The sequence below is a fragment of the Sorghum bicolor genome, chromosome 8 (assembly GCF_000003195.3).
Source record: "Sorghum bicolor cultivar BTx623 chromosome 8, Sorghum_bicolor_NCBIv3, whole genome shotgun sequence".
Lineage (NCBI taxonomy): Eukaryota > Viridiplantae > Streptophyta > Magnoliopsida > Poales > Poaceae > Sorghum > Sorghum bicolor.
Window position 1 is genome coordinate 6,028,044 of NC_012877.2, and position 10,535 is coordinate 6,038,578.

Below are 10,535 nucleotides of genomic sequence, written 5' to 3' on the forward strand. Positions count from 1 at the left end.
AAATAACGAATCATGCTCTGACAGCACTGCGGTTGCAAAACGATTCGGATTTAGGAACCGTGGAAAAGAAAAACGACTTCGAAAACCATGAGCAACAACATACATTAAAACATATATAGGAAGACTTCATATTTACAACTAAATGGATACAACAAGAAGTAACTCTAGATGACCAATGATTTTATTACAGCATTGAAACACTACCTAGACTGTCTACCAAGCTACTGCTAAATTTTGGGCTGACCTACTGGCTACTGCCTAACCTGAAGAGAATTGAGCTTCTTGTTTATCTCCCCAAACTTATCCTTTAAGCGCTTGATCTGAATCCAGCAAAACAATACTGAATATTCGGAATGATCCTAACATGGTAAGCACTTAAAACTGTAGTTCTTTTTATATAGAAAGACATACCCGCTTCAGTTCGATCTCCAGCTCTCGCTTCTTCTGCCCAAGTGACTGGCGCAGCTGAGTGACATCAAAGATGCTATCAAGTTCCTCTTCAAAAGCTGATTCAAGGTCTTGTCTTAGAAGTGCTGGTAATTTGTCAACAATCGGCATGAGGAGAAAGCAATTGAACTGCAATTTCATGATGAGCCAAAGCATTATGCCATGAACAATGGAAAAGGAACAGCTTTTAGTAAGAAATATCAGGTGAGCTAGGGCATAACAAGTTTTTTCGGATGAGGGAGACCTTCAGTTCAGTGGTGACAAGAAAATGCTCTTTGATTCCAAGAAAAATCTGGTGAACCAGCGCATAAACAAGTCTTTCAGATGAGGGCACCAGACGTCTGTTCCAGAGTGTGCTATCCAATAGATCAACTAGTCTTGTCTCTGGCACAGCACTGGACGAATTTGTGTCTGAATGGTTTGACTTCGAGTCACCCTTTGCCCTGTCCTGTTTGTTGTCATTCAAGCCAGAAAACTGCTCGTTCAGTGTATTCACTGATAGTTGCTCCGGTGCAACAAATGAATCGAGGAAGTGTCTCAATCCAGCACGGTTCTGCATCCAATAGAGCAAAAACATCACACATGCTGATAGCATGTATCTAAAATTCCTAAAGTGTAAAAAGTGCACCTTGTTGTGAAGGGACCAAGTGACATAACGAGTGGTACTCTCCAGATCTTCCATACACCTGCATTAGAAATTTGAACATACAAAGAAATAAAAATCTATATTGCCCATGTAACAATTAACAAAGCCTATATAAGCACATCAGGGGGAACACAAATGATGGGATTTAGCAGTTATAGCTAAGGAGTAAGGAGTGGGAAACTGGGCATGTACAATAGGTCAATAGCTAACAAATAGCTGCATCTATAGGGTCTTGTACTCTTGTTTGTTTTAGCTTGCAGATTGTGGACAGTGGATTTCAGGTTGTTACAATCTGCAAGCAAGGGGGAGGTAGATCGTAACAAACTGCAAGCTAAAACAAACAAGGCGTATTTGTAGGCCGGAGTGTGTGTTTTGTGTTCCTTTTGGGTGTGTTGGTGTGAGTGTGGGGTGGTGTTGAACCTGTTTTGTACTTTTGCGTTTGAGCCTCCTTTTCTCCTATCTTAATGCAATGATACGCAGCTCTCCTGCGTATCCCAGAAAAAACAAACAAACAAGGAATAACTCTATTTTACTAATCCACTTAACTGAAAAACACAAACCCCTCAAATCGCTTATTACAAAATGCTCAGGGACACAGGATTTGACATCAACAGATCAGCGGTAAAAGGTACGATGGTAAGAAACTAAGAATTGGGATATCCACATTCCACCATTTGTGACAAACTCAAAACAGCCTTCACTAGGATAATCGTTAGACCAAATAACTCCACCATTCCATAAATATTGTGAAACAAAATGACTAGCATTATAACTAGTCAACTCCCTGCCCACCACTGAGAGCATATGTTGAAAAGGATCCATACACCTTTTCATCAAATATGATATTCCATTCAATCTAAAAGTGCTGTTTTTATCTTTTTCTTTTTCAATTTGAATGGAAACTGGAAAATGACAGCTGACAAGCATAACTAAGTAAATGAGTCAGAAAAACGTTTTCAACACTTATAGATAAAGACAAATAGGCAACCTATATTTTCAATAGGTGATCCATAGATAGCACAATAACTGTTGACAACAAGAAATGTTAGAAGAGGTGGCTGCAGTTTCAAATCAAAGATGCTAGATGCAAGATGTCAATATGAGCATTGCCTTTGCAAATAAATTGTATTTTCACTAGATTGCACACAAGCAAATAAACAATATAGCCATTCATATGTATTAGAATCTGGAAGGTTTACCTTTGACGACATGATTGCTCAGTGGATTCAGCAAACCTCTTGAAAGCTTCCTGGACACGCCTTACAAGCACTTCATGGCTACTAAAGCCCTCACCATCTTTCTACAAAGTCCCATCAGAGCAATTTTCCAAAAAAAAAAAAAAAACATAATCAAAAGACAAAGAAAAATCCTATCATTTGAATAACTTAAGGACAAATTAGTACCTCCAGCAGATAAACACAGATTGGGATCAGCCTCTTCAGTATGTATAAAAGCCTAAAACCCAGCTGCGTTAAGATTAAGTAACAGTTATCAATCTCAGAAACATAGTAATCAAATGAAGATCAAAGCCTATCTAACCACTACAAAATAGTTGAACTATTTAATTATTTTGTTGATCATGCTATTGCTACCACTATCTAAATATATCACATGCTTTAGAAAGGGAATGTCTTGCACAAGAAGCCCAAACAAAAAAGACACGTCTATCATGAAAATGACTGTTGCAGGTTTCTGAAACCATAATCACACAAAGTATGACAAATATATATGGAAATGGAACATGACGAAATCCAAATGGCAGATCAATAATGAGCCCACACATGAGGCAAGCTGACCAACCTGATGAAGGAATGGCTCAAATGTGTCACGTGCCTTTGCCACAGCAATTACACAAGCAGTCCTAACAAAACCAGTCAATGTTCAGAATGAAGAAAATATACAGTGTAACTATATTATTTCGGAATGAAAAATGTGCTTATCTATATTCAATTCAAGAAAACTAAGTACAGACGTACAGTTTTACTCAGGTCAATTTCAGTCAAGCTAAACTAACTTTAAATTCCTTACGGTTCTTAAAGATCAGCATTTAAAATGTGCAATATAAGGATGTCATCTTTAAAATAAAGAAACCGCAAAAAACTAAAGAAAGAAAGAATAGTAGACTAATACAACTTAAGAACACCTCGCATTGCATTTTGTGTTTTGATGCAATTTCATGTCAATATAATAATCTAATCCTACCCTTAGCATGAGCCTAGAATATCCTATTCAATGTTTGCAGATTTGAATCTCTTCCACTGATGTCATTTTAACTCAATCTGATCATAGGAATGTAGGATCCTAGGATACCTGGAGTAGTTTGTCCCATCATGAATATCCTCAACACCACAAGCATTGACAATTTCCTCCCTAGTTATTGGAGGGCACCTGATACTACCAACTACCAGACGAAATTCAGCCATTGCCCGATGGTATTGTGCACCACCATAAAGACGCATTCCACCATTCTGCAAAAAGGACATTTAAAACATTTGATAAATGAATTAAAAATGCACTTAATATAACTGTAGTCTATATTACATCCATAGCCAAGGTAGTAGTATATGGTGTGCGAAACAATAAACTAATACAACTAGCTGAGTAGTGGAGATAAAATATGTTTAGCCTTTAGCTTCTGTAGAAAACAAATGCTTAATGTTCAAAACGTGGTAAAAGATGATGGCTTCATGGGTCAACTACTCAAGTAGCTGAAATCAGCGTGCCCCTCCTAAGTACTAATTGATTAAAGGCTTGTCACTTGTTAGGAAAGCATATTAAACACAATCAGGGAGTAGTAGTGTGCATCTTTAGTACCAAAAAGAAAAAAACTGAACTTACTGGCATCATCTTGTTCGGGAGCTGGAAATTCTCACTTCCTGTAAATGTTCCTCCATTAATCCTCTCATTAACTAAAGTTTCTCCTGTGGTCCAACAGTTTAAACAAGTCATAAAAAAGCAGAATGTAGCAAGAACCTCAAGACCTCCATAAAATAAATCACACGAGATTAAATACTCACCAAATTTATCAGGGGGTGCCACCACCATGCCTTTCAATAGCAAAGATAACTGAAATGAAATAATCCGGCATTAATTTTAAGTCTATCTCAAACAGCTTTTATTTCTGAATACAACATTCTAAGACAATTCGTGGAATCAAATGCTGTAGTGCAAGAAGATTGCACCATCTAAGCAATAATGTAGTTTTTTCCTTATATGTGTGGTACAAGCACCTTGGTCAAAAATGAGTCATGGAATAGCTGAGCTTTCTCCTTCAGTTTGGCTTCGTTCATATCACTGTTCAGATATAGGATGTCAACATAAACAATACATCTTGATTCTTGAATAACAAATATATTATCATGAGCATGTAAAGTTGGACATATGGGGAAGAACATAACCCAGCCTTCCATCAAAACTTTAAGCTTCAGAAACACCACATAACCCACTACAAGGATCCACTTTATTGAATAGGTAATCAACTAAAAGTGTAAAACATCACCTGAGTTCATGACTGACTTCACGCAATTTACTTGTTGTATTTCGATGTTGCTTCTCAAGAAGTGGAATGATTAATGGAACACTCTCAACATACCTTTCAGTAACAGAAACAACATTTGTATCATTCAAAAGAAAGATATGAGAATGAAAAAATACATTATTGCTAATACACCAGTACCTCTTCTGCAGCAACTCTTCCAAATATAATCTTAAATTACCCACTCCAATTCTATCTCTCTCCTTGGTTGTAAGTGACCTTCCTAACTTATCTTCAATAGATGCAATATCTTCCATCTCTCTTGATAAGATGGCCTTCATGACAACACAATAAAAAAACATTAGATGCCTTGTGGAAAAGTTTCCTGCTTATGTTATACATACATAAGAGAAAAAACCCAAATTTGGATATCTAATGAGCAATGCTGGCAAAAAAAGCTGCTCTGAAACATAGGCATTGTGTTCTGTAAAGCAGTTCAGTTAGAACGTTCCGTAAAAGCAGTTTTTTTTTCTTTCTATGATATTCCATCCCTTTGGAATATATCAAGTTTAGGATTTCAGTAGTCAAGCTCTGTTGATTTTTTTTTAATGAAAAACTATGGGGAAGTTCACCACAGTATTGTTATAAAATAAAGATTGTTATGTACATAGAACAAGGTTAAATTGCGAAGTAGTAATATGATGTGATTGTAATGTAGCCCTTGGAAATGATAACATGCATTATTCTTTATGAGACAGTACTGGCTATACCTTCTTAAACTCTTCATTTGATCTGAACACAGCTTCATGGCAAGAACCAACTCTACCAGAGGGTACTGATGTGAAAAAGGGAGAATCTCCCAATAAGGAAACATCTAGCACACATGTTGGTGGGTGAAGAAACACTTCAACATCAGAGGGGCGAGCAAATTGTGGTATTTTAGTGTCCAGTTTTGTAGAGACTAGAACAGTCCTGGCGAGATCAGGGTCGACCTGCAGTACCAAAAGGCAAAATAAAACTTTGTTTAGTGGAAACATTTTATCAGTTGCAGAAGGGTTGTGCTAGGGGCCTGTTTGGTTCCCCTTGCTAAATTTTAGCTAGCAAAAATTAATTTACTACTCTTAGGTGACTAGTGGGACTAAACTGTTTTAGCTCCTTTTTAGTCGGTGTGTTTGGAAGTTTAGCTACTAAAATGACTAAAGTTTAGCTGGCTAAAATTTAGCAAGGGGAACCAAACAGGCCCTAGGTCAAGCTCTGGTTGAAGGCCCACAAGTCCAGAAAGTGATTTTGTCTTTTGATTATGTATGACACCCAATAAGTTATGACTGTAACTGGTGTAAAATCATGCAAATGTTAGTCTAGAGGAATTAGGCATATAAAAAAAGATTACTTCAACACCAACCTGCATTACTACTCTCCGTGTAGTTGCATTACTCCAATCACTACAGTCTTCAAGGCACAGTATGATGGTCTCTTTATGCTGGATTTTAGCACGAACAAGCCTCTCAACAGCAGAAGCCTGGCTCTGCATTCACAAGATTGCCAAGGGTAGAACAGTTTCAGTGCGGAATCAGATGCACCTAAAAAGGTTAAAATGGCTACTGTAAACTGATGCAGAGGAAAACAAACAAAGTACCTGCAAAACTCTGTTTTTACGGCCAGGAGCTGGAAGGATGAGGCCTGGAGTGTCAATAATGGTGAGATTGGGGGAATGCTTGTATTCTACCTTAATTATGATTTCCTTCTCTGAAAATTGGCATGGATCATTCTCCAACCTCAAGTTTTCAGCTTCAATATATGCCTGAAAGTAGTTGAGCAGAGTTTACAAAATAATGTCCACATGCAACAGAAGTTTGGGTAAATCAGAATAAGGAATCATTTAATGCAACAATGATCTAAACCTTCTCCGCATTACAATTTGACAATATAGCAAAATGGAGAAACACTTTCCTTGTTAATCAAGCAATCAAAAGCTGCATATTCGACATTATGGACAGTCAAATGATTTCATGTATCAAGATGGTGCTTGGTAGCAATTGTCCTATATGCCTCCTTTTTATAGCAAACTAGCCTAAAAGTTCATAAACAGTATAAAGTATACAGAACCACGAAGTTAGCTATTGGATGCTGGTCGAACTTTCAACATAAATAGATCGAATTAGCTACCAAATAGCTTCTCCAACATCATAAAGAAATATTCAGAGAGCAATCACATAAACACACAAGGTGCATTACAAATATCCCACCCATCCCTTCTCCTTAAAATGCTATACGTATGATTATTTTCGTAATGACTAATCCCATCCCATCTGCAGCACCCCAGGTCCTCCTTCCGGCACAGGAGTACAGGACACAGGCAATTACACAAACACAAGGGGTGCATTGCACTTTACAGATACATAAGAGCAGGGGGGAGCACACGGGGCACTTGCGCGCGCCGTCACGGAGCGTACGCACCTGGATGTCGGCGAGCGGCATGGGGCGCGCGGCAACCCCGGCTTCATCATGCTCGTCGGCGTCCCCTGTTGCAGAGAGCAGGCGGCACTGGGGCTCGTCGCAGCGCGGGTTGAAGCGGAGGTGCAGCGCGACGGGGCGGCGCGTCTTGGTGCCGCCGCCGACGTGGTTGAACTGGAAACCCATGAGGGCCTCGACCAGCGCGCTCTTGCCGTCCGTCTGGTGGCCGACGACCACGACCGCCGGCGCCACCGCCGCACCGCCCAGCTCGGACGCCAGCGCCTGCAGCTCGTTGTACGCCTCGTAGAGGAGCTCCCGCGCCTCCCCCGCGTCCGCCTCCGCCGGGACCGGCGTCGCCATTGGGGTCAGTCAGTGGGTGGAGAAGTGGGGCGGCTGGTTTCAAGCACTGCTCGTGCGCCCGCGCGTTATCTCTTTGGTTTTTTTTTTCTTCGCTACATTCTGTTTTGCACTTTTCATCTTTGTTTTCTTTTGAACAGACAACAGGTTCCAATAGACTCGTTGGACATATATTCTTAGGCCTTTTTACCAATTTGTTTGCTTGTACAATCATCCATACTATAAAATATCATACAGGTTTACTTTTAAGATTTGATGCTATTTAGAAATTGAATATAATTTAGATGATTTTTTTCTAAATATTTTATGTAATTCAGAGTGCTTGTAACGTATTTATATACCTAGTTATTGTCTAATATAATTCTTTTTTCGTCGCAGAAAAAACAAATTATTTTTTAAAAAAAACACAAAAGCTTTGTCACGGATTTTATTAAAATTAAAAAGAAATAAAAACAAATACTTACCTATTTATTTATGGAGCCTAAATCCAGGATACCACCCAACAACTTCGGTGCAAAAGACCAATCCAACTAGGCCCTGTTTAGTTTCCTACCTATAAATTTTTCATCCATCCCATCGAATCTTTAGACACATGCATAGAACACTAAATGTAGATAAAAAAATAAACTAATAACACAGTTTAGTTGAGAATCGCGAGACGAATCTTTTAAGCCTAGTTACTCCATGATTAGCCTTAAGTGCTACAGTAACCCACATATGCTAATGATAGATTAATTATGCTTAATAAATTTGTCTTGCAGTTTCCTGACGAGCTATGTAATTTGTTTTTTTATTAGTCTGTAAAAACCCCTCCCGACATCCTTCTGACACATCCGATGTGACACCCAAAAAATTTTCGTTCCCAATCTAAACAGGCCCTAAGAACTAACGACATATATATGACTACTTAGACTTCAGCACGTAGATAAAAAAAAGGAGGCAACTTTTTTTCCAACACAGGCTTAGGCCTTGTTTAGTTCCGAAATTTTTTTGAATTTTAATATTATAGTATTTTCGTTGACAATTATTATTCAACTATAAACTAAGTATGCTTAAAAAATTGGTCTCGTAAATTACAGATAAACAGTACAATTAGTTTTTTTTTCATCTATATTTAGTGTTTCATGCACGTGCCGCAAAATTTGATATGATGAGAAATCTTAAAAAGTTTTTAGATTTTGGGGTGATCTAAACAAGGCCACAGACAACTTTTGCACATCATCTCGGTTTTGTCTTAAGGCCTGTTTATATGCACTCAAAAATCCAAAAATTTACAAGATTCTTTATCACATTGAATCTTGCGGCACATGTATGGAGCATTAAAAATATAGATAAAAAATAAGTAATTGCACAGTTTACTTAAAAAAACGAGAAGAATCTTTTAAGCCTAGTTAGTCTATTGAAAGGTCCAAATGGCTAGAGGGGGGTGAATAGCCTATTTAAAATTTCTACAAACTTCACTAAGCAAGTGAGTTAGTAAAACAAATGGCGAAGCAATTCTAGCACTAGCTCAACTAAGCTATGCAAGCCACCTATACAAACTAGTACAAGGCTAAACACTAAAGCACAACAACAAGAGAACTAAGCTAAACAAGCTACACAACTAGCAAGGTATGCACAAAAGTAAAGGAGAGGTGAGAGATTGTTATACCGACGTTGTAGAGTAGAAATATAGCCAATCAATCAATCACAACAATAAGAGAATCCTCGGCAAGAGATGACACAAGATTTTTTACCGAGGTTCACTTGCTTCCCGGCAAGCTAGTCCTCGTTGTGGCGATACACCCACTTGATGGATCACGAGCTGATTGGCAATCCAAAGCCAAACCCTCAGCGGGTGCCGCACATCCACTCACAAGATGGGGATCCTCCAAACCACGAGCAATCCACTAGAGTAGCCAATGGCGATCTCCCGCGGGGAAGGCTCAAGAACCCCTCACAAATCACTTGGTGAGGCTCGAAACAATCTCCAATCACGAGCTCAACACCACCGCTGCTCCAAGCCGTCTAGGGCGTCGGGAAACACCCAAGAGTAACAAAAAATCCGCAGCAAACTCAAGAATCAAGTGCCACTAAATGCAACTCTCAAAGCAATGCACTTGAATCTCACTCAATCTCACTAGGATGAGCAATCAAGCAAGGAGATGAGTGGAGGGAGTGTTCTCTAGCTCAAAGTATGCCTCAAGTAATCAAAAATGCAAGAGCGAGCCTCCCAAAGCCGGCCACCCTCAATTTATAAGCCCCTCAAAGAAACTAGCCGTTGGCCATTTTCACTGGGCTAAAATCGGGGCACCGGACGTTACCAAGTGATCACCGGACGCTCGACCTCCAGCGTCCGGTGCTCAGGGGTTGGTCACGTGTCCGTCCTGAAACTCGCGTGTCAGATCCTAACGGTCACCTGCGGATCACCGGACGCGTCCGGTGCACACCGAACTCATGCGCAGAGAGGGTCGCAAAACGCAGGGTCACCGGACGCTAAGCACCGGTAGCGTCCGGTGCTCACCGGACCCATGCGCAGAGAGGGTCGCAAAACGCCCTCACACCGGACGCTAACCACCGGACGCTCTCAGAGTGCGTCCGGTGCTTAACCCTAGCAGGGTCAAGCACACCGGACGCTGAGGCCAGCGTCCGGTGCCTCCGCACTCAGCGTCCGGTGAGTGTTTCTCAGAGAGAAAACACTCCCGCGACTTCTCCAAATTTCCCACGGGTGCAATAGAAAATATACACTTATTTTTTCTCAAAAGCGCCGAATCCCGCCTCGCAAGCTCGGCGGGAGGGAGAGAGGAACCCAAACCCCTCTCAACCCTAGGAACTCCACCTCCTTTGCAAATGTGCTAACACCAACAAGTGTCCACCACCAAAATGCATGTGTGTTAGCTTTTCACAAACATTTTCACCAAAGGAGTTAAGTTAGCACTTTACTAGATCCTAATGCATATGCTTAAGATATGGACCTAGTAGCACTTGATTCGAGAGATAACCGTGATTTCCCCTCTTGATAGTCGGCTATCTATTCTAAACCCGGTCAATCACTTCTCTACTCATCTTAGACCGGCAAAAGTAAAACCCTATGTTTATACCTTTGCCTTGATAACTTTGCTCCTTGTCTATCACCATGATCTCCGCTTAATGCTTCATCCCTTTGTGATCATGTGG

At 40.1% G+C, this 10,535-nt stretch overlaps 1 protein-coding gene across 2 annotated transcripts; it reads right to left on the reverse strand.

The window, feature by feature from the left end:
• LOC8082754 (dynamin-like protein ARC5) lies at positions 78-7,508 on the reverse strand. Of its 2 annotated transcripts, XM_002442872.2 has the most exons (17): positions 7,026-7,503; positions 6,205-6,369; positions 5,971-6,093; positions 5,339-5,560; positions 4,770-4,903; positions 4,593-4,685; positions 4,324-4,387; positions 4,111-4,159; positions 3,932-4,014; positions 3,404-3,561; positions 2,894-2,954; positions 2,497-2,559; positions 2,293-2,393; positions 1,076-1,133; positions 692-1,000; positions 412-576; positions 78-320 (listed from the first exon to the last, which is right to left on the reverse strand). In XM_002442872.2, exons 1-17 carry the CDS (start codon positions 7,380-7,382, stop codon positions 252-254), a joined length of 2,274 nt encoding a protein of 757 aa, XP_002442917.1. In that variant the 5' UTR covers positions 7,383-7,503; the 3' UTR covers positions 78-251. The 2 variants fall into 2 exon arrangements, with proteins under 2 accessions (XP_002442917.1, XP_021302310.1); XM_021446635.1 differs by having other exon boundaries at positions 3,932-4,159; positions 7,026-7,508.

What these genes read in the sequence shown, in the direction of transcription:
- LOC8082754 (XM_021446635.1), bottom strand. Translation starts at nt 7,382, where the DNA reads ATGGCGACGCCGGTCCCGGCGGAGGCGGACGCGGGGGAGGCGCGGGAG. An exon ending in CTTGGTCCCTTCACAACAAG is followed by an intron (nt 1,001 to 1,075) that starts GTGCACTTTTTA and finishes TATTGGATGCAG; the next exon opens with AACCGTGCTGGATTGAGACA. An exon ending in TGGAGATCGAACTGAAGCGG is followed by an intron (nt 321 to 411) that starts GTATGTCTTTCT and finishes TGCTGGATTCAG; the next exon opens with ATCAAGCGCTTAAAGGATAA.